Source organism: Gymnoscopelus microlampas, assembly GCF_963454915.1.
Source record: "Gymnoscopelus microlampas genome assembly, chromosome: 14".
In the NCBI taxonomy this organism is placed as follows: domain Eukaryota; kingdom Metazoa; phylum Chordata; class Actinopteri; order Myctophiformes; family Myctophidae; genus Gymnoscopelus; species Gymnoscopelus microlampas.
In genome coordinates, this window is record NC_139951.1 from 13,377,743 (window position 1) to 13,405,493 (window position 27,751).

General features: G+C 41.1%; 1 protein-coding gene across 2 annotated transcripts in view; it reads left to right on the plus strand.

The window, feature by feature from the left end:
• LOC311060950 (uncharacterized protein) overlaps positions 1-27,751 on the plus strand; it is a 53,411-nt gene that overhangs the window by 2,408 nt on the left and 23,252 nt on the right. Inside the window, exons 2-18 of one of the 2 annotated variants that reach the window (XM_084079365.1) lie at positions 64-159; positions 1,043-1,096; positions 1,241-1,321; positions 1,847-1,935; positions 3,559-3,595; positions 4,319-4,440; positions 5,048-8,101; positions 8,608-8,719; positions 8,903-8,985; positions 10,041-10,093; positions 12,418-12,445; positions 13,012-13,085; positions 16,249-16,399; positions 18,773-18,869; positions 21,520-21,635; positions 23,085-23,308; positions 25,644-25,731. In XM_084079365.1, the coding sequence (XP_083935491.1) occupies positions 86-159; positions 1,043-1,096; positions 1,241-1,321; positions 1,847-1,935; positions 3,559-3,595; positions 4,319-4,440; positions 5,048-8,101; positions 8,608-8,719; positions 8,903-8,985; positions 10,041-10,093; positions 12,418-12,445; positions 13,012-13,085; positions 16,249-16,399; positions 18,773-18,869; positions 21,520-21,635; positions 23,085-23,308; positions 25,644-25,731 (4,537 nt within the window). In that variant the 5' untranslated portion in view covers positions 64-85. The remainder of the gene's footprint in view (positions 1-63; positions 160-1,042; positions 1,097-1,240; positions 1,322-1,846; positions 1,936-3,558; positions 3,596-4,318; positions 4,441-5,047; positions 8,102-8,607; positions 8,720-8,902; positions 8,986-10,040; positions 10,094-12,417; positions 12,446-13,011; positions 13,086-16,248; positions 16,400-18,772; positions 18,870-21,519; positions 21,636-23,084; positions 23,309-25,643; positions 25,732-27,751) is intronic. The other variant, XM_084079366.1, reaches the window with a different exon arrangement.

A 27,751-nucleotide genomic window follows, 5' to 3' on the forward strand; every position in this document is an offset into this window, starting at 1 on the left:
CCAATTATTGAGTCTCAATTACACACACAATATTGTTGACATTTCTTTTGGTTTGTTTTATAGGTTCAATTGGTAGAAAAATACCATGAAGGCCCCGAAGGAACAGGATGTCAAAAGAGGGATCACTGTCCTCTGGGAGACGCTGCAGTGTCCCATATGGTCAGTGTCTTTCAAACAAAGAACCAGTGATGGAAGAAGTACTCACATGTTTTACTTTAGTAAAAGTATCAATACTGCTGCAATGTAGATATACTCTGTAGTAGAAGTTCTGTATTCAAAATGTACTTGAGTACTAAAGTATTGGTCTCAAAATGTACTTAAAGGACCAAAAGTAGAAAGTACTCATTATGCAGAGTTTTCAAATGTATAAAAAATATTTAGAAAATAGCAGATCTTCAAGCTCACAATGCATCGTGACACATTGTGAGCTTGTAGATCGGCTATTTTCAAATGGCCAAAATGTATATAGTCTGTGGTTAATGTATTTTTTGTAATAATAATCTAAATCTACTGTAGTAACTAGTTATTAGTAACTAAGTTTTCAAATAATAATATTTGCCTCTGAGATGTAGTGAAGTTGTAGTAAAAGTACTGAAAATTGGAAATACTACAGTTAAGTAAAAATACCTCAAAATTATACTTAAAGGGATTAAGAGGACAATATCATGCATTAAAAGGACAATATCAGTCACCAGAACCAAGGATGGGTGTTTTCAATGAATCTAACATGGTTAAAATGGAGTTTGAAGTTACAATGGGTTTGTACAGGAAGGAGGCTGTTAAAATGAATAACAAATATCTAAATACTGAATCAAGCAACTTAAAAAATACTCCGAGTAGACGTTAAAATGACCCCAAACATGATTGAAAGCGAAATATCCCTTTAAGCACAGTACTTAAGTAAATGTACTTATCTACTTAACACCACTTTAAAGAATCACCTTCGTCCAATGCAAGCACTATATACTTTGTTTGTAATAAGTTAGTTATTTACATTCAAGTTAACTCTATAACATTTCTGTCCTTTTTGCATTTGTTACAGTCTAGAGTTGATGAGTGCACCTGTATCCACAAAGTGTGACCATCACTTTTGCAAGTAAAGAATCTTTTTAATCTTGATATCCTATATTTATTTCCTTATATAAACTCGATCAGTCGTTTTCTTACTGCAAGAATGTATTTATTACACAACCTCATCAGTTGCATTCAAACCATACTTTATCTTCTCTTTTTCCACAAGACATTGTATTATGCAGCTCTTTCGAAGCAGTAAGCAAAAGGAGGCCAGCTGTCCAGTTTGCAAAAACAAAATCACCAGAAGGTATTCTATGACAGAGGCGGAAACACTGAATACACAGAAATAGTCTCTATGCACAGCAGCCATATTATCACTTCCTTCACAGGTGTTACCAATGATACTAATGAAGGCTCTGTTCCATTTAGTCTAGCACAGTGGTTTCCACGACCCCCATAACTGAGAGTGTACAAATGGAACCAAATGGACCCTTGCGGGTCCATTTGGTTCCATTTGTACACTCTCAGAGTTACACACCTGTAAGGGGCCATTTGGAAGCCCTTGAGGGTCCCTGGACCCCAACTGTAGACCCACTGGTGTAGCAGAGTGTTTCCAGTGGGCCAACATGCACAATATTAGCACCCTGACTCTTGTTTGACCAGAATGGAACAGAGCCTTCATTAGTATCATTGGTAACACATGTGAATGTCTTCATAATATGGCTGCTGTGAATAGAGCCTATTGTGAAGCGCACTGACGGTTGTTATGCCGGTAGTTTGAAATGTTGCTGTGTGATTCTAAAACAAGTATGTGGTTGTTTGACCCAAATAGGAGTTTGCAGGAGAGCGCGGGATTCCAGAAGCAGATAGCCGGATTGAAGGACATAATACAGGCATATGAACAGGATACCGGCACAAATTGTAAGGACTGGCTGCATTACTGTAATTGTTTTTAACCCATTAAGACGGGGAACGTATCTGTGTCATTTTCAGATTTCTTTGGCTATCCAAAAAAAGAGCAGATATACAAGCTCAGCGCGGCACCGAGTGCCGCACTATGAGCTTGTAGATCTGCATTTTTTAACTGAAATCTTTGCCTCTGGGGATTCTACAAATGTCTTCTAAAAACTAACCTGTTTTTCTTCTTTTTTTTTAAACTTATGTTGCTAAAATAATAATAATGTCAAGGACCCCCAAAATGATATGTATTTGTCCGCGTACCCCCATCTCAAAATGTTTGGTTCCAGCGACCCCCCCCCAGAAGCAAAGATTTGAGTTAAAAATGTATATATATATATATATTCAAATATTTGCATACATTTTCACAATTCTTTCCCCAACAATAGCAGATCTACAAGCTCATAGCCGCGCTATGAGCTTGTATAGCTGCTATTCTTGAACCCATTAAGACCTGGAACGCATCTGTGTCACTTTATATTTCTTTGGCTATTCAAAAATAGCAGATATACAAGCTCATAGCGCTATGTGCCGCGCTATGAGCTTGTAGATCTGCTATTTTTGAAAAATCTTGAAAAAAAAAACTGTTAGGATTTAGAAAACATTTTTAAGAATCGCCTCAGGTCTTAATGGGTTGATGGCCAAAGAAATCTAAAGTGACACAGATGCGTTCCCGGATTGGATGGGTTAAGGCTTCTATACCGTAGAAGAGAGATGTCGCCTGAGTATTGCCATCACTCAGTGTTTACACACTCATTCTCTCAGCATCTGATTTTAGATTCAATTAGGACTGTCACGATTATGACATTTTACATTTTTACACGATTAATTGTCACACAAATAACGTAAGTAACGTAAGTTAGCAATTTAATTGTGTCGTTGAACACTGGGAACATGAATAAAAATTACATTTCTGTTTGGCTTTTAGGCATCGTAAACGAAAGGTGCACACTGCACCAGGCAGATATGACAAATAACCTACATCAGTTAATAATCTTTCTACTTAAAAAAACATGAATGGTGGAAATAGCCGATATACAAGCTCAAAAGGCGTCACGCCGTGGCACGTTTTGAGCTTGTAGATCTGCTATTTCCACTATTTTTTGGACAATGTTTGAAAATGTATGAATATTTTTCAACGTGGAAATGATAAAAAAATAATTGCGATTATCTCAAATGATTGCGATCAAGCGATTATGTGATAATTGTGACAGGCCGAGGTTCAATGATTGTTTTTCCAAATATTGCAAACAGTATGTTGGACAGAAACCTCTTATCTCCATATTTTAACTTTTTGTGTTTTTTCGTAAATTAAAGCCCTACTTGATCATACTGCAGCGTCACACAAAAGCATCAAAAGTAGCAGATCCGCAAGCTCGAAACGCGGCGCGAAGTGACACTTTTTGAGCTTGTAGATCTGGTACTTTTGCTATTTTTGAATTTGAATCCTGAAAATTAACAGTTTTAGACATATGAGGTCCAGCAGGTCATTACATTAGCAATTTCTCTGCATGTAAAACTGTCTCTCTTTTTTTTTATTGTCTTGCTTAATAATGTCTGCTTGTAATGTTGCTTTGTAATCTGCAGACTTGACTGGAATGCCCCTGCGAAGACAACAAACACCGTAAGAAATGAAAATAACTCAAATCAAGTCATTCAAACTTGCACCCGTGTTCAGTTATTTTGTCCAGTGCTATTCTGGACAATATCTCAATCTTAACCCATTAAGACCGGGAACGCATCTATGTCATTTTAAGAATTATTGGGCCATTCAAAAATAGCAGATATACAAGTTCATAGTTTGTAGATCTGTTATTTTTGATAAAATCTTGGAAAATGTGTGCAAATCTTTAAATATATGTTTTAAAGTGAACATTTTTAACACCGATCTGTGCTTGTGGGGGTCCCTAGAACAACATATTTTGAGATGGGGGGGGGGGTCCGCGGCCAAATACGTATCATTTTGGGGGTCCTTGACATAGAAAAGTTGGAGCACCACTGATATAGCAATATATATATATATATGTGGCCGTGGACCCCCATCTCAAAATGTTTTGTTCCAGGGACCCCCCGCCCCCCCCCGAAGCAAAGATTTGAGTTTTGTTCACTTTAGAAATATATATATTCAAAGATTTGTACAAATTTTGTAGATTTAAAAAAAATAGCAGATCTACAGTACAAGCTCATAGCACTCGGTGCCACGCTATGAGCTTGTATATCTGCTATTTTTGAATAGCCAAAGAAATCTTAAAATGACACAGATGTGTTCCCAGATTGAATGGGTTAATTATTTTTGTAGATGGCTAAATAGATAGCTAATGTCAGCATGTATTTCCTTTCTGCACAGTGTCACGGAGGCTACGCTGAAGAAAGCTCCCTGTCATGTTGACGCATCTTGTCCTGCAGCTGGCCCTGACAGTGGTGAGAATGAAGAAATAAGCCCTTCAACATCCATCTCTACTGTAGCAGGTATGCAGTCTAATGATCTGTACTCATGTTTGATCTAAAAACAGTTTTCTAACCACTTAAGCTCACTTTCGTAATTCGTTAGTTCGTTGTATGACAGTGTAGTGTGAAAATAGCCGATCTACAATCATTGCTATTTTCACCTATAATGCCATGCCCAAAATAAGGATTGATTATTAATCTTGTATTGGCTTTTATTAACACATCGATTACAGACTTTCTTTTTATATCGATTAAATCGATGAGTTTAACCGTTGCACCTCTTAAATAGCACAGTTCTTACAGTTCTTCTATGTACTCCTTGTCCTGGCATACATGCAAGTCTAGACATGGACACGTGCTGAGTGCTGACCTTAATATGAACCAGGTCAAATTTGCTAAATAATTATTACATTTTTAAATTAGATTTTGTGTGAATATCAGAATTTGACATTTTATATACTGTACTACTGTCTTGTATTTGCTGCACATGAGGGCCAATGTCTGATAAAGATGAGATAATACATGATATACAGTAGTATATTATACATTTACTGTATAACTTCTGTTTGTACTGTATGTTGTGTTCTGAAGGAATAGTTATTTGTCATTTCATCCATTTCCTCCTCAGCGATGGATGACTTTGCAAGGCTCATGAGTCTTGTGGACTCAAGTCCTTTTAAACCAACTTCAGACAAGGAGAAAGAGATTGACGTGCAAAACAGCCCTCCTGGAGAGGCTTTGGAGCCAGCAGTAGAAACCGGAATGTTAGAGATTGTGGAAAAGTCCACAGCAAGACCCAGAAGCAGGGGCAAGAAGAGAATCTCACACTTAGGGAATCCCTCGTCTGACCTGGTGTTGATTCCAGAAGAGATGCAGCAACTGCCAGTTAGACGGTCTCTAAGGAACAGCAAAGGTACAGACCCGGAACCTGACGTCGTTTTGGATCAGAAAAAGAAGAAAACTCTGGAGAGGGTCTCTGAGTGGCTCCTGAAAATTCCACCCGCTGAAGCAAATTCCCAGGTTGAGAAACCTGCTGAAGAAGACACTGTTCACACGGAGAGCCCTGATTCTCCAGCAGGAAACTCTTCCACAATCTCGACGGCACAAATCGTGCCAGATGTGAGCGCAAAGAGAGTGGACCATGCTAAATGCCTCGAGGATCAGGTCTTCGGGGTGGTCTACGGTCGAGGGCGAAGAAGGAGCAGCAGCATCTATCCACAACCGAGGGTGTTTGTAGACCCACCTGTCCCTCCAGCTGCAGCACCTGAAGGAACGCGGAGCCCGAAAAAAGTCACCAAGAAGAGAAAGAGCAATATTCTCACCCCTGCTGATTTTGTGAAGAGGAGTGTCTTGGAGGACCAACTGGGAATATCAGACCTGTCAACAGATGTCATTTTAAAAGAAAATACTTTGACTGATCCTAAAGGCACGGACAGGAAGGGACTTGAAGAAGAGGAAGAACCGAGTAAGTTGCCAGAGAATAACAATAATGAAGGCCAAGGTGGAGAGGACAGCCCTGCGTTTGAAGTTGTGTTACGTCAGCCAGAGAGAACATCAAAGAAGAGGAAGATGGACACCTGGCAGGCTGTAGACGGCGATCTACAAGAACAAACCAAGGCGGCATCGGACAGCAGCACTGAGAAAAAGAGTGCTGGGAGGAAGAGAGGTAAAAACGCGACGCTAGGTAAGGGCAAGCTGGTCAAAGTACCAAAGCCCCTTGTTATGGTCAGCGCCAGCGATGGCGAAAGCAACTCCACAGACAAACCCAAGGTGGTGTCAGTAACAGAAGAAATACATGCTGAGATTGAGAATTACCCCAGCAGCGAGGAACCTGGAACTCCACTCATGAGGACTACCAGGAGAAGTAAAAGATTAAAGGGTCTCATTGAAGAAATGCAAGGCAGTCGCAAGAAAGCATGTCCTCCCCAAAACATTAAGGCCAATGTGTCTAGCACCAGCACAGACATGGTGAAACAATACGAGGACGCACGTGCAAGTACAACAGCCGATGACACAACTTGTCAAAGTAGAAATGTGGCGAGGTTGCCTCAAAGAAACGGTTGTGTTGTAGACAGTGACATAGGAGGGATAGAGAAAATGGAGTCTAGCGAGAGCATGTCTGTCCATCTGAGAACACAAGAAGCTGTGACTCCAGTCAAAGAGTCCGTAGCTGAAGTCCCAAATAGCGGAAGTCCTCGTGAAGCCAGCGACGCCTGTTCCGTGGCGATGGTCCCAGATTCTACGAGTCCCACCGAAACGGCTGTGCAAAATCCAGCGAGTGAAAACGATAGTCAAGAAAAGCCACCTCCAAGCTCAACTCTGTTCGAGAGAGATCAAATGGAGACGTCTGCAAATCAGAGCCAGTCCGTTGAAATGGAAGAGGAAGACAAGAAGAATGACAGCGAGCTGGACACGGAGCAACTGCTCAAGAGCTTTAAAGCTGCTAGAAGAAAATCTTTCCATCTTGGGAGTGCAACCTCTAAAACAAGGCAATTTATCTCAGACAAATCAACAGAAGTGAATTGCGACATTGATGCTGGAATCAAAGATAAGGCAGACAAAGTAACAGAAGTGAATTGTCCTGTGGATTCTGGAATCAAAGGTGCGACAGAGCAGGTGGTCATGGGGACAAAGGAACACCCACGTTTGAATTCAGACAAAGTAACAGAAGTGAACTGTCATGTCGACTGTGGAACCAAAGGTGCAACAGAACAGGAGGCCATGGGGACAAAGGAACACTCCATCATCCAAGATGAGGTGTTACTAGAAACTCAAACCTCTTCTTGTGCGGATTTGATCCCCCCTTCTCACTCCCCCAGTCATAAAAAGGAGTCGCGGCTCAGAGCTCGAAGGAGCCTGAAGAAATCATCTATTGCCAAATTGGATCAAGTCGTGGTGGATAGTTCAATCCCTGATACCAGCGGCAACACTCAGGATGGTGTTGTGAACGGCCTCTCTGATGATAATGTCAATAGTGTCCTCACACCTAATATCGTGGCAAAAAGTCAAACAGAAAGCCCAAATGTTTCTGTCCTCCACCAAGCGGCCGATTCTGGACTGCTCTTTCCAGCCTTTTGTGTGTCTGAGGAAGACACGATGAACAGGACCCCAGCGTGTTCAAAGCAGCTGGACAGTATTCTACAGGAAACTGGGGAAATCAATCAGTGTAGCGTAAAATGCAGCACTTTGCCGGACTCAGTTTCCGTCCCCATAAAGCCATGCACCGAGGACATAGTTGAACGTATGGCCAATACAGAAAGCTCCTTGACCCCCGATGACCTGATACCACCAGTTGTTCAAATGACCCACCAAGCAGTAGAGATCAGCCAGGTAAATAGCAACCATAGCGGTGATTCCCCCATCAAGACCAGTACAAGAACGAGAAGAGCTCATAGGTTGCAGTCATCATCAGAGTCAGATTTTAGTGAAGGGAAAGACAACCTGCCTACTTCTGCTCAGACGTCTGCTTGCCCATCTGTCGCGGAGCAAGAATCTTCAGATTTGCTTCTAGGCCACGTTCAGGGTCGGGGAGATTCCGAGGAACAAAATGGACATGGAAGGAATGGCACACATGTTGCAGCCAGTGCAGCAGAACAACAGGGTCATCCACGCGACGTCCCCAGCCCAGACTATGTGGTTTCCAGCCAGGCCTCTGTGGACTTGTTTGGCACCCCAGAAGACTGTAAGTAAAATGTGTATGAATAAAACGTTATTTTTATTATAATATTTTAAATTAGATGCTTTGTTCAAGGATGCAGACTGTATGATCTCTGAAACAGGGCTGTCACGATCATGACGACATACTTGAAGATGAATTGTCACTCAAATAATTGCGATTAACGATTTGAATTGTGTTTCTGTCTTTGAACATTTGAACATAAAAATTACATTTTTGTCTGGATTAGTAAACAACACAGGGCAGATATAACAAATTATTGATTTCAAAATATTGCTGTTCATCAAATTTTTGATGAATCATTTAATAAATACTGATAAAAGAGTTAAAGGTAGGGTAAGTGATTTCCTTAAAATAAGTGTTAAATAGCTCTATATTCTGATATAATAACAAAACCTCAGTCAGTCAGTCAGTCACACTTGATCTCAACTTCCACATGGGCATTCAACATTAGCATATGCACACAACCACGATGCCAGTCTTTCACTTTCCCCAAATCTCTCTCTTTCTAGATCCAGAAACAGTGGTTTCTGATGAGGAATGTGATGAAAGTGGAGATCACGTCATCATGAGTAATCTGGTGCCAGGTTCTCTGGGGTCGGTCCAGCAGAGTGGATCTCCCTGGTAAACAACACTTCATACACTACATAGCTTTACTGGTAAACAATAACACTACAGTACCTCTACTGGTAAACAATAAACACTACAGCTGTGGTTCTCAAACATTTTCATGTCAAGGAACCCCCAGATGTATGTGTAATTTTGGCCCCGGACCCCACCCCTATCTGAAAATGTTTTGTGCCCCAGGAACCCAGGAAACCCCCAGAAGAGAAGACGGGCGGGACAGGTCATATCAGACACAGAGTCAGAAGTTGACGGTGAACTGCAAGGTACCCCCCCAACACACACACACACACACACACACACACACGCACACACACACACACACACACACACACACACACACACACACACACACACACACACACACACACACACACACACACACACAGGTTTGTATCAACATTTTGTGTCATATTTTTTTTGCCATATTTTTACCGTAAGCCGAAGAATTGCAGATTAGCTATTTTCCGGTGCATGACACCAGCGCCAAAACTAAGTATAATCAAGCATAATTCTAAATCTAACCTCTAAATGTCTAACCCTAACCCCGATTTTCATGTCAAGTACCCCTTGATCAATATGCTTTTGGCCACAGACCTATTTGAAAAGATTTTGTGACAGAGAGACCCCATGAGAGAATATTTCTGTTGTTAGATTTAGAACATAATTCTACTGCTGTGTTACTGTAGGTGGTGTGTAGGTAACAGTGGACATAGACTATGATCTGATTCTGAATAGTCATACTTATACATTCTGTCATTGGGTGAATTTGTAGCCATTGAAATAATTGTAGATGTGAGCTTGTACATCTTCTATTTTTGAAGATCTTTGAAAAATATAGACATTTCTTAACATAAATCTTCTCTTCTGGGGTTCCCTGGCACAAAACATTTCAGATGGGGGTCCGCAGTCAAATACATATCAATTTGGGGGTCTTTGACATGAAAAAGTTTAGACCACCAATTACAGATGTTATGACAAAAAGTGCAACATTTTCTAATCAATTTGAAAAGGCTAGATTTAACTAAAGATTCTATTTGAGAACATATAACTTAAAACTCCACCCAAAAAATGAAATAAACACAAATATATGTTTATTAAAAGGTGATAAGTGATTTTCTTTTGTTAAAAAAAGTGTTAAATCTTGACCCTGACAAATAACCCCCATATTAAAATGATATATATTTTGAAACAATAAAAACTAGACTGAAACAAGCAAACCCCCTCTGGAAACGAACTGACACTAAACGGATCGACAAAAATAATACAAACTAATGAAAACTGAAAAACTGTAATAGCTCCTCCCTCTGTCTGTCTGTAGAAGCGATGGAGAGTCAGTTGGAGACAAACAAGAAGGCTCACTTCAGGAAGAAGGTATTCAGCCATAAGCATACAAAATAAACACACTATACACAAACACACACAGTGGGGAGGTGTGCTATGGGTGTGACAGAGAAGTTCAAGGTGGAAGTGGGTCTGCATCAAGGATCGACACTGAGCCCCTTCTTGTTGGCTGTGGTGATCGACAGGCTGACGGACGAGGTTAGAGCGGAATCCCCATGGACCATGATGCTTGCAGATGACATTGTGACCTGTAGTGAGAGCAGTGAGCAGGTAGAGGAAAATCTAGAGAGGTGGAGAGATATGCCCTGGAAAGGAGAGGAATAAATGTTAGCCGCAGGCCCGCAGCAAGACAGAATACATGTGTGTGAATGAGAGGAACCCAAGTGGAACAGTGCGGTTACAGGGAGTCGAGGTAAAGATGGTGGCGGATACTTAGGTACTTAGGGCAGGGGTCTTCAACGTTTTCAGCCCAAGGACCCCCTAGCTGAGCGAGAGATGAAGCAGGGACCCCCTTTATATAACATTGTATTTCAGATTAAACTTTTTTTTTACTTGGTCTGCTCTGTTTTCCCTCTACACCTATATCTCTTTGCCAAAAATAGCTGATCTACAAGCTCAGCTATTTTTGGCAGAAGTTCTCCTCGGAAAATGGATACTAGGGTTGAAAAAAATCATATCACACAAAGATTTTGAGGACCCCCTGTAGTAGCTCTGAGGACCCCCTGTTGAAGACCCCTGACTTAGGGTCAACATTCCAGAGCAATGGAAAAGTGTGGAAAAGAGGTGAAGAAAAGAGTGCAAGCTGGTTGGAACGGGTGGAGAAAAGTGTCAGGTGTGACGGGAAAGAATCAGCAAGAATGAAAGGGAAGGTGTACCGTGTGAAGACGGTGGTGAGACCGGCTATGTTGTATGGTTTAGAGACAGTCGCACTGAGGAAAAGACAGGAAGCAGAGCCGAGGTACCAGAGACTAAAATGTTGAGGTTCTCTTGGAGTGACAAGGATGGATAGGATCTGGAACGAGTCCATCAGAGGGACAGCGCGTTTTGGAGATAAAGCCAGAGAGGCCAGACTGAGATGGTTTGGACATGTACAGCGGAGGGATAGTGAGTAAATCGGTAGAAGGATGCTGAGGTTGGAACTGCCTGGCAGGAGGCCTAGAGGAAGACCAAAGAGGAGATTTATGGATGTAGTGAAAGAGGACGTGAAGTTAGTTGGTGTGAGAGAAGAGGAGGCAGAGGACAGGGTGAGACGGAGGCAGATGATTCGCTGTGGTGACCCCTGAAGGTAACAGCCGAAAGGAAAAGAAGACACATCAAACAATTGCTCACTTACAGGCATACTAGAGCTGCAACTATCTATTATTTTCTTATTGATTATTCTATCGATCACTTGTCCGATTCATCAAATAATTGAGAAGCTTTTTTTTTAAATATATCAACTAGTTGATTAACCACTTACGCCCTATTTTATACTTTGTCGCACAACACTGTCATGTGAATATAGTGAAGATAGCCGATCTACAAGCTACTGTAGCTATCGCGACACATTGTTAGCTTATAGATCGACTATTTTCACTATTGTTAAACTTTGACATGCCCAAAAATAGGGAACGATTATTAATCGGTTATTTTATCAAATGGTCGATTGTCGATTCATATTCTTTATAGTTGATTAGTTTCTCATTATGTTGTTATATACAGCATATCTCTGCTGTCGGGCAGAAAGCAGCTATGTCAAAAATATTAACTTTTCAGGAAATGAAGAAAGCATGTTTTTAAACCAAACAACACTGCCTCAAAGTTGGTATGGTGACTGTATACATTGTAAGACACTTGAATGTGTCCTTATATTATCATCACTTACATACCCAAATACAGCTCATGTGGAGATGGATTTTATATCCTAACTCCAAAGTTGGAGTTAGGTGGTTTGACCGTCAGTTTTGAGGATCCAATGGAGGTTTAGTCAGAGGCCCTTTTTAATATTTTTCATTGGTTCAATATTTGTAAAACCCACACACAGATGCAAATGGTGTTCAATAGCACTGATTTATTTAAAAATGTTGAAACATGGAGATGGCTGGTTTCTGCCCGACAGCGAAGATATATAGGAACAACTAATGTGACACAGTTGCTGACCTGGCTTGCAAGGCTTAACAACGTATAGGTGTAACAGGTCTAAATGGGTTAAGCATACACACAGCAAACACATAAAACACAACGCAACACAATCACACGTTTTACTGTTAGACATAGCTTGTTCAGTGAACATGACTATTAAGATTCATACTCCTCTGTTCAGACCTTTTTATTGTGTGTGTGTGTGTGTGTGCGTTGTGTTTGTGTGTGTTTAGAAGCATCCAAATGAAGACAAAGGGAAAGGTAAGTGGATTTATATTATATACTGTTTAGGTTAGGGTGATTTTTACTATAGTAGTGAGTGTGACTTAGTTATACATAGATGTGGCAACCGAAACTAGCGGATCTACAAGCAGATGTACAAATGGCAGCTGTACAAGCTTGTGAGCTTGTAGATCTGCTATTTTTGAATAGCCAATGTATAAATGGATAAAAATAGAATATCTACAAACTCACAACATGCCACGATGCGACTTCTTGTGAGCTTGTAGATTGGCTATTTTCAAATAAGTATAAGTAATAAAAAAGTATAGCTGAAGTGGTTAATGTATGTTTTTTCAATAATAACACAAATATACAAAGTAACTAGTAACTAACGTTTTCATATAACTGTAGTGGAGTAAAAGTACAATATTTGCCTCTGAGATGTAGTGGAGTAGAAGTAAAAGTATGGAAAATTGGAAATACTCCAGTAAAGTAAAAAGTACCTCAAAAATGTACTTAAGTACAGTACTTGAGTGCATTTACTGAGTTAAACCACTGCTGCATTCTCGGTACAAATGCATTTAATTATTTCTTGTTCTTTACAGCGGATCTCCCAACATGTGACATGGCCGATTCTGTGGCGTCATCACAATCCTCCTGCGACTACCTCGCTACGCAGGTAAATACGATTACAGCTGTGAGTGGAAAAAAAATAATGTTTTATTATTTCATGTTTTATGTATCGAGTCACTCTGTATCGAGTCACCCCTAGACGAATTCAATTTATGAAGAATAGGCAAACAGATTTAGCATCATATGCAAGATTAGAAATTGTGACTCCAACCCTTTGCTTGATCAGCAGTATTTGTTTGAAGTCAATCTGGGAACACATTTAGTTTTTTTTCCCCTTATTTTTTTTGCCTCCGAGGGCACCACCTCAATTTTTGTGTAGAAACAGGGACTCGGTTTGGCTCCTCCCCTTTCTTAGTCCACTTCCTCCCGGGTGCTTCTGTGTTTATTACAACATTAAATGTTTAAGGCAGATCAATCTGTCATGAGAGATTAGTTTGAAAAATGTAAACAACGCTGCATTGTCCCGTTATGCCCTATAGATGGCAGCAGCCACTGCATTTCTTTCCCCTTGCTGAGCTGCCAGATCCTGGATGACAGACTACCCGCCCCGCTCACTTAAAAAGAAAAAGTGCCCCTCAGCAGCTTTCTAAATTGCATTTCATTTATGTCGGGGAGGGGAAATACTGCCTTGGAGATGATTTCTTGTTTTCTGGCCCATCCATCTTCCAATGGGCTTTTTTCACTTTCATCCGTCTGCGGTATTTGACTGGGAGCTCTCTGGTAGTTTAGAGAGAGCCCTGGTTTAAACACAGCTGAGCACACACAGTGTTAGTTCTGTGTGTGTGTGTGTGTGTGTGTGTGTGTGTGTGTGTGTGTGTGTGTGTGTGTGTCTATACCTGTGAGGACCACATGTCCCCACAAGTATGGTAGAATTTGAGAAATATACGTTGGGCGGACCATTTTCCTGGTCCTCACAAGACAAATGGTTGATTTATGGTTGAAAAAGGGTTTTTACTTACAATTAGGAGGGTGTAGGGGTTGGAATTAGTTAAATGTGATTTATATTTAGTTGCATGCCAGTGTCATGCACAAAACATAGATGATCTATAAGTGAGCTTATAGATCTGCCATTTCAGGCTTACGGTTAAAATGGCATTAATAAAATCGCCGTCCTGAAACGTTGATGTCCTCACAAGTATAGTAATACAAACCTGTGTGTTTGTGTGTGTGTGGTGACAGTTGACACATAATCGATGCGCTCCTGCTGTAAGCTGAAACGATTTAATTCAGACTTTGTTGGTATCAGCCTACTGTAGTAACACAGTCAACAAACAAACAAACACACACATACACATGCAGACAGACAGACAGACAGACAGACAGACATGCTGTAGCAGCAGTGTCAAGTTTACACCAGTGGTTCTCAAACCTTTTCAAGTCAAGGACCCCCAAATTCATATGTATTTGGCTGTGATTTTGTGCCAGGGACCCCCCTTGAAGAGAAAATGTATGTAGCATTTTTTTCAACATGTTTCAAACCTTTTTGATATTTTTTCAAAAAGTAGCAGATGTACAAGCTCGTAGAGCTGCTATTTCTGAATAGCCAACATCTAAATGGATAAAGTGGTTAAAATGATTGTGTAGCTACTTTTTCTGGGGACCCCCTGGAACCCCCACCAAGGACCAGTGGTGTAAACCACTGGTTTACACTGCTACTTGTGCTGCTGACTGAGAGCTCAGTCATGCCTCTCAAGTAAGAAACACCCCCTAACATTTTGTGGAGACCTTCGGTTCCAACATACAGACTCCAAAAGGAAGTACCCGTTTAAACCTTGAATTAATGTGATCTGTATGTGGATGAGGAGGCTCACAGTGATTGGATCTCAGTTAAAAGTCAACCAGGTCTAGCTGCAAATCTTGCGTGTTTGCATTTATTAGCTAGAAAGTATGTCCAACTAAGCACACTTTCATCAAGATGTGCAACATTTGATCGAACAGTTTTTGTTTTATAGTGGTTTGAGGTGTTTTTTTATATGCAAATGTCTATGGTAGCACTTTGAAGATTTGTTCAAATGTAAAGTTCATTATACATAAAATGTGTTATTATAAATTATACGATTATAAAGAATATTTGATTATCAATAATTAAATGAAATTATCGATTAATAATGTTCCTCCCTTGTCATAAAAAAATCTAAAACGTAACAAAAATAGTAATAGCACGTCTACAAACTCACAAGCTTGCAGATCGGCTATTTTGCACTATTTTTTCACGACACTGTTGTGCGACATAGTATAAAAATGTAGTTACCGTAATCGATAGAATAATCACTAAGAAAAGATTCAATAGTTGCAGCCTTGCTCTCATCACGTCATACCCAGAATAGTGTTTCTGCATGGAAACGTGGCTGGACTTGGGATCAGGGGAAACGCCAGTCATGACGAGCCAGTGTTTGAGTTGACATGTGTGTTTTGTAGTGAAACACTGGCAACACACTTTTAATCTGATAGGTTAATGCAGTGGTTCTCAAACTGTGGGTCGGTACCCCTAGGGGGGGGACCCAAAGGATTTTGGTGGGGTCCCCCACCAAAATCACACACAGATGATTTGCTTAATTTGCAACATTGTTTTCTCACTCAACAGTAAACAAACTAACATACGGTATAAGTGTGTACAGGGTATCTGCACATTTCTAAATTATTTTTAAGACCTTTTTATTACCTCTACAATGAAAATAAATACAACATAAAATCAACAAACCACACAAAAAGAATGGTCAAACAAAATGTGAAAATAGCCCGTCGTGTGCATGTGTAGATCGGCTATTTTCACAATATTTATCTGTGGAACCGAGTCGAACAAAATGTAATGCATCAACTCCTACAATTCCAAGTGCTTGTCAGGATGGGGGGTCCCCAGTTCAAATAGGATTATTTTGGGGGGTCGTGGCCTGAAAGGTTTGAGAACCACTGGGTTACTGGATCAGTATGTGTTGACTGACTTGCCGCCCCACCTCCTTGTGCACGGTGGAGCTTACAGTAGCGTAATGCACGATCACAGCAATACCAACAGATGGCATTTTAATGCAAGGTGTAAATGGGGTCAGACTCTGACAGGTATTCCGCTTGTGCACCTCCCTCTTTACCTCGCATGCTTTCTCTCTATTTCTCTCTCCTCCTGGCACTAACAACTAGTGTTTTCTGGCCCGAAACCCTCGCTAGGTACCCTCCATCGCAGAGTAATATGCCTCTTGTCTCTTTATTATCAGCAAAAGCTGGAGATGAAGGAAGAGCTGGCACGGATGGAGAAAATGATGGCGGCTTTGACGGAGGCACTCAAGGCCAAGGAGGGAGCTGCTTCTCAACAAGCCGGCGTGACCTCTGACCTCCCGCTACAGCTTCCAAGTAGCAGATCCACAGGTACACATGGTTTAAAGTTCTCAGTCGCCACGAATGATTTCAGTCATTTGGATTTCATAGAAGTCAGCATGGCTTCTATGGAAGCATGTTGCGCCTCAAAAATAGTCTAGCTACAAGCTCTCAATGCGTCGCTGGGCGACGCATTGAGAGCTTGTAGATAGACTATTTTCTGTTATTATTTAAGATTAGAGCATTTGAAGTGGTAAAATTAGCAATATGTTCAGAAGCATCTTCCATAAAACCCTAATGGCTTGGGATATTTCATAAAAGCAAAGGTTTTAAGCCTCGGTCTGTGATTTCTTCACCTAGTTTGCAGTATGTGTAACGGCAGGAGAAATATTACTAAAACATCATAATATTACATATTGTGTTAATTGTTTAGGAAACGGCGCCAGTGTGGGGTTTTCCTTTCACACTGTTTCCCAAAGGACTATTTAATCAGGAGATTTTATTTAAATGTTTTTGCGATGTTCAGGTCACTTCAAGAAGGAACCGTCATTGGCCCTTGGGCTCTTATGCTTAATTTATACACCGTCGAGCGAGGAAGTATAAAATCAGACTTAAATCATCCCGTTCATATCGCTGATGATGACTGGCCAGAGGGCCGGAAACTTGTTCCTTCTTGGATATGATGGATAAAATCACTGTCAGAAGTGTGAAAAAAACACCTGCAAGCAATGTAGGGGTACAACTGTTAATCAAACTAATAAATAGATTTAGTTGATTATAAAAAATATATATAATCGATAATTTAATAAAATAATTGATTAATAATCCCTATTATAGGCGAAAATGTCCAAAACAATCGAAGAAATGGTAAAAACATTCTTATTTTCATAATTTTAGCATGACATCGTTGTGTGACGATGTATAAAATAATGCTGTGTAATAATCTGGTTATATTCTATTCTATTAAAAAAACGAAACAAAAAAATGCTTCTCGGTTATTCGATTAATCGAAAAAGTAATCAACAGAATAATCACTAAGAAACTTATCAGTACTTGCTGCAGCCTTGGAGCAATATTGGTGAAATGGAATAGGTTATTGGTACACAAAACTGTTAACCCACATTGCAAGAGGCAACACAAAGCAAAACCACTTGACTGTATGGATGTTAAACATAGACAAACATAGAACTCCGTAATGGAGATAAACTTCATTCATTCAATGATACAGAAGAAGTAGTGGTGTGTGTCTTTATTGTTCTGCTGAAGCCACGGGTTGGACTGGTACAACTTGTTACCGAGTGCAGGCTTAGAGCTCTAAATTGCTTAAGACCATGCAGTCTTATGCGAAGGTTAAAATGTCATTTAGATGGGATGCTATTTAGACAGATACTAGTTTCATTTGTTTACCTGGCATCCGATAGTTTCTATAGTTTAAAAGTACAGATTATTATTTTTTGATATTATATTTTTTAGAATGATGCTAGGTAGTTGGTTTGCCTATGATCCTAGATTACTGAGGCACAACACTGTGTCTCTGCATTTGATGTATGTGTTAATTTCTCTGGAAAATGAAAAAAAAACAACCTAAAAAGTCATTGAAAAAACACGGCCCCCTCAAGTATTAGAAGGACAATATCAGTCGCCAGAACCAAGGACGGGTGTTTTCGATGAATCTATCATGGTTTATATGGAGTTTGAAGTTACAATGGGTTTGTGTAGGAAGGGGGCGTGTCTGATCAAATTAATATCAAATCTAAATACTAAATCAAGCAACTGAAAAACTGTCTGGGGTGCTCACGAAAGCCAGAGGAGACGTTAAAATGACCCCAAACGTGTTTGAAAGTGAAATATCCCTTTTAACCCATTTAAAACCGGGAAAGCATCTGTGTCATTTTAGATTTCAATATACTGTAGCAACATACGTAGAACAGTGGTTTAAAACGGTGCTCTCAAAAATAGCAGATATACAAGCTCACAGTGCATCACTTCGTGCCGCGTTGCGAGCTTGTACATCTGCTATTTATTTTACATTTTAGAAAAAATCTTCTCTTCTGGGGGTCCCTGGCACAAAACATTTTCAGATGGGGGTCCGCGGCCAAATACATGATATCATTTTGGCAGGTGTGAGAACTACTGGTTTAGAAGGCATTTGTACAATCGGCCTCAGGTCTTAACGGGTTAAGCTAATTCATAATTCATAATCAACTTCATACCTCATTCAGAACATCCCTTTGACCTTTTACCTCTCTGCCTTGAGCCACGTCAACAAAGTCAATGCAATGTCATTGTTTCATGAAGAAACGGTCCTGAATGTGATGGCTGTTTTTGTCATTGTTTCATGAAGGAACTGTCCTGAATGTGATGGCTGTTTTTATGAAGGAACTGTCCTGAATGTGATGGCTGTTTTGTCATTTATTTATGAAGGACATGTCCTGAATGTGATGGCGTCTTTATCTCCCCAAGGCCATGACCTTCACGTGACGCTGCCATGTGGCCAGGACACCCGGAGGCTTTCTGCCAGGTAGGCAAATCCTGATGTGATGTGACAATACCTTACATCAGTGTTCCAGGGGGTCCCCTGGCAAACTGTGGTAGAGCAAGCTGAACCACTTTAACCCCATGTTATACTATGGCTATTTCAAAACTTTTTTTGAAAAGTTCTTGAAAGATTGTGAACAATTTGGAATAATTTTTGAAAATTCACAACGTCTTCTCTTATGGGGGCTCCCTTGCACAAAATATTCCTTGACATGAAAATGTTTGAGAACCACTGCCTTACATTCCCAATGCATACCTCAACTCATGATTAAACCTTGACTTTGACGAACCTGGACTTTGAACACCTAAAAGACACGTCTGATTCAACGGTAGGTCGCTGATATTATCATAATTATTTCTTCCAGTTGGTGAAACGGCGGATTGCCTTGTTAATAGATTTAAAGCCATTTTACAACAGAACAATAACTCGAATGAGTGGCAGGTAATTGTCTTCTCTTTCGGTAAGTGAGGAAGAAAGTTTGCCTTAGCGCTTGTGCGTGTGTGTGTGTGAGCAGGCTGGCTTGAGCAGGGTGATGAATCTCAAGAGGACAGGCAGATAATCTCCCTAATGAACACCAGAATGTGCTTATGCTGTGGGAGAATAAAAAAGTCATTAGTGACTGCATCTTATTTGTCATTTAGGGCACTTAGAGGAAAACTTGTATTGCTGGTGTAATTCATCTCTCCTGCTTGACTGCATCCCCCTCCCCCCCCAACCCCCCCGCCTCACTGGCTTCTAAGTGCTGTCCTCTTGGGGGGCTTAGGATCGTATGAGGCATTATAGGAGACATGCGTTTCGTTGCTGTCGCGTGGAAACCATGTTTTGTAATCTTTGCATGTTGTTTCATGTTTGCTTTGGCAATGTAAACATGCGTTTCCTCATGCCAATAAAGCCCCATTGAATTGAGTTGCATGTCCAAAGCCGTTCCCTTTTTATTATGACGAGACACGTTGTGAGCTTGTAGATCGGCTATTTTCACTACTTTTGTGCGACACTCTTGTATGATGAAGTAGGGCATTCATTTATGGGGGAAAAAAACAACACCAAAAGTTGAAATATACGAGGTTTCCGCCCGACAAGCAACCGATTTGCTCTCTACTGTACTGAGGAGTTTGCTGTATATTTACCCAAAGCGTGCTGTGTTAAACCGTAAAGAATGGCTCTCGGCGCTGCATTTGACATGTCGTCCCTTGGGTGGTTCGTTTGTTACTCAGGTACAGGTAATTTGAATGTAGGCAGTAGGCACACCTCCAACTTGTCTGTGTTAAGCCCGATTTATACTTAGTTGTACACTGGTGTTGCGTAAATGGCAGATATATCTGCTATTTACTGAGCACGACACCGCCAGGCAACTAAGTATAACTGAGGTTTTGGGGGGGGGGGGGGGGGGAGCCCTTGGCTCTAGATAGATAGCTTTGAGTAGAGCCAGAGAAGCGACGACGGGCCCCCGAGAGAGTTGGCGAGAAGAGAAGTGCCAGCGCGTCTTCTTAGGAGACACGAGAACAGCCTGCCACAGCCACTGACAACCAGTGGTGGAAGAAAGTACTTGGATGTATTACTTAAAAAAAAAAGTAAAATCTGTCAATGCCACAATGTAATAAAAAAATGTTCTGTTACAAGTAAAAGGCCTGTATTCAAAAGCTTTTTTTAACTCGAGTAAAAGTACAAAAGTATTGGAATCAAAATATACTTCTGTATTATGTAACTTTATTTGTGTATAAATAACTTATACAGTCAGGGTGGTTTGCTCTCCCTGCTCTTCTATTGAGGCATTTATTGTCTGGTTTGACACGATCTTTGACATCATCCTGTTTCTGGTTTGACAAAACATTTGACCTGAAGGTATAGCAGGCAGGTTGAATTAGCTCAGTGGTTAAAACTTAAGCACTTGCGCAGGAGAACCGGGTTCAAACCTTTTTGAAAATAGCCGATCCACAGGCGCGCCGTGAGCTTATAGATTGCCTATTTTTGAATTGTAGAATTATGAAATAGGGTTCATGTGGTTAATGTATATTTTGTAATAATAATCTATATAGACAAAGTAACTTGATACTAAAGCTGTCAAATAATTGCAATGGAGTAAAAAGTACAATGTTGATACTGCCTCTGAGATTTAGGGCCCTATTTTGTGCGCCGTCTTATGCCTAAACATTTTGAATGGTTAAAAATGGTTCAAATGGCCTATCTACAAACGGCTATTTTCAATATTAAAAAAAAAATGTATAGACATAAGGGGTAAGGCAATATATAATATATAAAGTAAAAAAAAAAGCAAATTCTCAAGTAAAATAATAGTACCTCACTGTAGTTACTTTCCACCACTGCTGAAAACCCATTCTTTATTCCTCCATGTCAGCTGTCTACTCTACACCAGTGGTTCTCAAAGTGGGGTCCAGGGACCCCCAGGGGTCTTTGGTGGGGGTCCCCAGCTAAATTTGTTAATACAGCAATGGCATCACAATCATTTTAACCACTTAATCCATATTTCATACGTTGGCTATTATAATGTTTTTGAACTTCTACACATGGGTGCGGTGTTCGGTTTTCTGCGTTCCACGAAGGCTGACACTCTGTCTCCCCTAGCCTGGCATTGGCCAGACTCATAACGTGGATTATGTCTCCCCCTCCCCAGGGAGTCGGACGTGGAGAGGAACCCGAGCCCCCCCGTGCCATCTGGTTCGGGAAGAAGCGATGGTCATGGGCCCACCCTGCCCGGCCCACCGAAGCACGACGGTAACACAGAACCAGGTCAGTCTGCGAGGCGTGGCAGCTAACATCCTTCATGCACTAATAGGACGAGGCAAGTGGTCATTTGTCAAAGGAAGATGAGATGATGATTGTAAAACGGGAAAGTTGCTGAAGGTGAGATCTTTCTCTCTTCGTGATTTTGAAGCTAGTGCTTGTCTCTCAAAAGGATATTGTGGCTGTCGGGTATGTCCAAAAGCATTATATTTCAGGAAATGGAATGTTTCAACGGATCCAATTTAGTTATTTAGTCACAAGCGCTTGTTAATACTGTTAATTGTTTAAATATGTATAAAACCCACAGAAACACTTAACCACTTATATGTGTAGTTCACTTTACGAAATAGTGAATATACAGTAGCAGATTTACAAGCTCTCAACCTGGTGCGATGGCATGCGTTGTGAGCTTGTAGATCAGCAAACATATTATCTGTTGACTTGACACTGGGCATCAATTTATAAAAAACAAATGTTTTCCCCAGAAAGGTCCATATTTCAGTTGAGTTTGAAATGTTTTTGTGCTGTACATTCCATTGTTGCATTTAAGAGAGTGAAGTGGACAAGACTTCAAGGCAAGTTTTAGCATTTAGGCTACTAAGCTAAACAACAAAATAACCAAAATAGTGACGTGCATAACTAGTTTAGCTCGAGGAAGTTTATTGTTGGGAATTGCAGCATAGACTGTAGAAACGTTATCCTCTACATGTGTAAATTTGCCCGTGGCTATATTTTTGGTACATTTAAAAACAGCCATGCTATAAACACAGGTGCAACATAGCTGCAATCAAAGACAGCAACTCACCATAACAGAGCTTCTACTGCCAGTTAGTGTTTTAATGACAGTGGATGGGGGCATGAATAAATAATACAAATGAAAAGCAATTAAAACAAACATTTATACACGCAAGAGATGCTGTGTATTAAATATCTCAGTTTGAGGACGACATAGGACAGTGGCAGTAGACTTTAACAGAGGTTAGAGAAAACCTAACAATATCTATAGGCCTGTCATGATCATGCGATTTCATTTGACACTTGCTCTGCCATGATGAACCGTGTCTCACAGCATCAAGAGAGTTCTATGCACACCGCTCTAAGCCAGTGTTTTTCAAATAGTGGGTCGGGACCCATTCTTGGGTCACGCAAAAAATGTTATGGGTCATGAGTAAAAGTCCCCTTCTTTACATTTCCTAGATTGTTTTAAATTATTATATAAAAAAATAAATAAACAGGCATATTTTTGTAAAGAATTTCAGAAATGCTGGTCTACAAGCTCATAATGCATCACGTTGCGACACGTTTGGAGCTTGTACATCTGCAATTTCCACAGAATCTTCGCCTATTCACGCCAAATGTTCCCCTATCATAAACATGCCCAGAATAGGGATGCTAGGGTTCAAGTGGTTAATTGTTATCAATCCTTTTTGCTCTCTTTGTCTCTCCCTTGCGTAGCGAGGCAGCTGTCCAGACAGCCCAGCAGAGCCAGTGGAGCTGAGAGGAGTTCACGGGTCAAACCAGCGGACCAAACGCTGCAGGAAGCAAATGGCTCATTATTATCAGCACGGCGGGAAGCTGCAGACGCCGATGCCAGAACTGCCAGCGTGTCCTCGCCGACACTCGGCCGCCATAGGGCTCCGTTGGTGCTGGTGTCCTCAGGATTGGGCTCGAGTGAGCAGGTGATTATCAGCAGGAAACAATTGATTTATTCCTATTATATTTGACCGTTACTTATTTTTTCGTATTCTTTTTTTTTTTTTTTTTCATAATTTTTATCCCGTGATTTTTGTAACCCATTTTTTTCACCCGGTGCCAATTTTCTAAGTGATCCTGGGCGCTACACCAGCCCTACACCAGCGCTACACCAGTCCCCCACAGCCAGGGAGGCCAGGGCCGAGCTCATGCTTCCTTCAGTGCATGAGAGCCAACTGACCTTCTTGTCACCTGACAGGGGGGAGTTTCCCTGGTTGGTCGTAGCGCGTGGAAGGAACACGTTATTCCAACCAGTTCCCTTCCCCTCCATCAGGCGCCCCGGCTGTCATGGGGGAGGCAGTATAGCGACCAGGATTACTACATGTTTTTGTGAGGGTATTAACTACCCTAGGAGACACGGGGAGAACATGCAAACTCCACACAGAGTAGGCCCTTTCGCCAACCCCACTCTGGGTATGGGCGCTGATGACGCGGAGGAGAAGACACGACCCCAGCGCCCACAGCGTCCCTGAGTTTTTTTTTTTTTTTCGTATTCTTAACCCATTAAAACCGGGAAAGTCTCATTAACGCAACACATGACCAGTTCATTTCCTATAACACAATTATTCACAGTAACTGGGTTTTCGTGTGCATGCGTACACAGTCTCTGTTGCAGCCAAATGAGTTAGTTTCACCTGTGTGTATAATTCATAACACATTAGCATTCTATTTAATGCTCTACATATTATCATAATCATTAGTGTATGTACTGTACAGTTCACTGTACACTAGTCCCAGTGTTTGGTGTTTTGCTATTAGTAATCAGCCAGTTCAGCCTCTAACCTGGAGGTGGAAAAGGACTTTGCTTAAAGGGATGACTACAGTATCAATTTAACAACTTAAACTCTATTGTCGTTATTCTGGGTGAACTTTAGGTGAGATTATCGCGACATCGCGACGTGTTATGAGCTTGTATATCTGCTATTGATTTAGGAACAGTGAAGTGGTAGGGTTTTAGTGGGTAAAGGCCCTCTATCCTCACATATGACCAATTCTGTAAGTTTGACCTTTGACCTTCACCACCCAAACACTGGCATCCCAATGTTAGACATTACTAAAGTGAGCTTGTAGATCAGTTATTGTCAACATAATTTTTAATTTATTTTTGTGGTTAAATGGTTAATCATCCTGTCGGGGCAGCCTAACTGATCATTGCCACCAAGTTGAAAGAAAATCCAGCCATCCGTTGTGACTGTAAGCTTTTGTTTACTCACCACCACAGACACATACACAGACGGTAGTGATTACAATGCCCTGCCTGCCACGCATGGCTGCAAGCAGAATGGAAACACAAAACAGCTATTCATCTTGTCGCCCTGCAGTGGATCATAATGTGTTATGCTTAAAGGGTTGTAAGTGATTCGTTTTTTGTAAAGAAAATATCAGGGATGCACCGATGTGACAGTTCTGGCCGATACCGATAACCGATGTCAACATTGCTGTTATGGTCGATAACTGATATTTACCAATGTCGAATATCTGTATAAAAACATGTTCGAATTTTGTCCTTTCCGAAAAAGGCATATATAAGCACTGAATTTGAAATGCCTCTTTATTCCAAAAGTAGGGATGCACTGTATTGAAATAAACCAAAAAAATGTAAACCCTTGTTGACCCTTTTGAAAGCTTCCCCAGAAAACACTGATTGAATCTGCAGCCTTTCATCATCACGAAAGGCCTTTTCAGCTTCACAATTCAAACAACATAATTATGCAATTATGCACTTAATAGAGGAATTAATAAATTGACTCAAAAGCTACTACAAAACAAAGGATTTAATTGCTTACGGTAATGAAAGCAGTCCATTAATTTATGCCAGGTGCGTCCAGTGCAACGCGTTGCCTCGGAAAACAACGGGAAGTGTTGATAAAATAGAATCAATATTTGGTTACTGCATTGTCTAATCTCGCTCAAAAACATTCTTGAGAGCAATGTTTAACTGTAAATGACATTGCGCGTTTGTTTACATGGCTGCCATGTTGGCATAGAATATGATTAGAAAGCGGTCTGTTATTGAGCTCAGTGGTCATTATTCAAAAATAACACACCGCTGAATTCAGTGATTGGCCAATCAGAATCAAGCATTCAACCAAGCCATACAATAATAGAAACAATAAGATATAGATGGGTTCGATACGATATTGCATTTTTAGGCCAACATCGGCCGATACCGATATGATGACCGATTAATCGTGCATCCCTAGAAAATGTCAGTTTATTACCCACTGTTTTAACACTTTCCACTCTCTTGGTTTCATGCAGGTGATGGTCAGAAAGTTTGCCAAGAAGGTCGGCGCTCAAGTGCGTTCCCAGGTGACGGCCGAGGCCACTCACATCATCATGCGCACAGGTAACAAACACGTTTGTGTTACACATAATGGTGTGTAGTGTCAGTGTACAATGTGATAATTATTCAAAGTCTATATGGAAACATTGTGACTCACGCTGTAGATCGGCGATTCCCAACCTGTGGACTGGGCGCCCAAGTGGGCCGCCATGTAGCTGGAAAAACACCTAAGAGTTGAATGAGAATATAACATTAATAAAATAAAAGAAATCATGGTATTCTTTCTTTAAAACCTTTTTAGAAGAAGGCCGATGCACACCTGAAAGGTTGGTGACGGGTGCATAGGACAAAAAATGCAGATGTTCAGAAGGGGATCTCTGATAATAACATCAAAGAAAAGGACCCGCACACTGTCTGGAACTTGACAGTTCGGACAGGCAAAAACATGTTCATACGTCTTCATTCGGCGTATCGGTCGTTAGACCTTCATCAGTACAGACATTGTCTGAACCTTCATCACCGAAACGTCGAATAAAGAGCAGACAGTGTGCGGGTCCTTTTCTTTGATGTCATTATCAGAGATCCCCTTCTTTAAACCCTTGAAAAAATGTGTTTTCATTGTGATTGTAAAGTACCAGAGGTTTGGGGCGCTGCGCGCCCCTCCCGTCTATCCGCTGCGCGGGGCTTTGTGTTTGCTGGTCCCTCCGTGTCCCTCTGTCCGTCTCCGTGTCGCTGCGTCGAGCTGGCTCCCTGTCGCCGCGTTGAGGCAGCTGCCAGCTGTTGGACACATTTCAATGGCCGCCGCTTCGTTTTCGCTCGGCTCTAGTCGGCTGCACTCGGCTTGGTAGGACCTGTATGAGACCGACCGCACACCGTACACCGACCGTCGCGCATGCGTGCCACTCTAAATTGTATATTAGGATACTATGTTAGTTCCATAGATCCAAGCCGGAACACAATCGACTGATTGATCATTAAAATAAACGTGCTCTGAAAATGCATGCGGCCCACCCATATGACCACTTCACACGGCCACGAACACTTACAGAGATTTTCTAGTGGACCCTGATCCAGAAAAGAGGCTCTTTCTTTTTCTTTTTTTTTTGGCTGGTTCACAAAGTGCCATGTCTCTCACCCTTCTGGACCCACAACATGAACACCATGTATGTTTAGACAGGCTAGCAGTGGCACACTCGCATGCAATGCTATGATGTAATGCAACATTTATTTTAAGCTAAAACAACCAATGTTTTGACAGAAAGTCTTCTTCGGTGTAACTCGAAAAAAAAAAGAGGTTGTTTCTGCTTAATCAAGTTGCACTGCGTCGTGGCCAGTGTGTGACTGCTTTTATCCTTGAAACTTTGTCTGTCAGAACATTCGCTATTTCTGAGTCTGTTCCTCCCTTTGTCTTGCTATAGGCACGCTTGCAAACAAAGAATAATTTCAAGAGGCGAGTGCTTTGCTAGTCAATACATTTGCGTTCCCCCGCTTTGAAGCACGTTAAGAGGCACTCGCCAGTTAGTCTCTTTGTATTGCTTGCCGTCGTTAACAGACCCCTGTAGATTCCAAGGTTTTAAATATTGAAGGAAAGTTTTTTTTTCTTAGCTCTCTGGGAATAACCAATTGCTCTCTTGTTTTCTGCCACGACACACTGCAAAAATCCTGAGGCTTATTTTAACTCTGACAGTTAAATGAAGCCCTCAGGGTTTTACTGTGTATGTTTCAGAAGCCTTTTCAAATTAATCCTTTGATGAGATAAGATAAACCATTATTGATCCCCGGAGGGAAATTCAGGTGCCACAGCAGCAACAGAAGTGCGAATGAGACACTGGACTATATGCAGTATATCAATGCTGTCGGGTGGAAACCTTGTACAGTATGTCTAAAACTGTTATTGATGCAAATTCAAAAGTAGCAAAAACGGCAGATCTACAAGCTCAAAACGCGCCGCATCGCGACGTGGTTTGAGCTGGTAGGTCTGCGATTTTTGCTACTTTTGTGTGACAATGTTGTATGATTAGGGCATTATTTTATGAAAAAAACGTTGAGATATGGAGATACAAGATTTCTATCCGACAGCAAC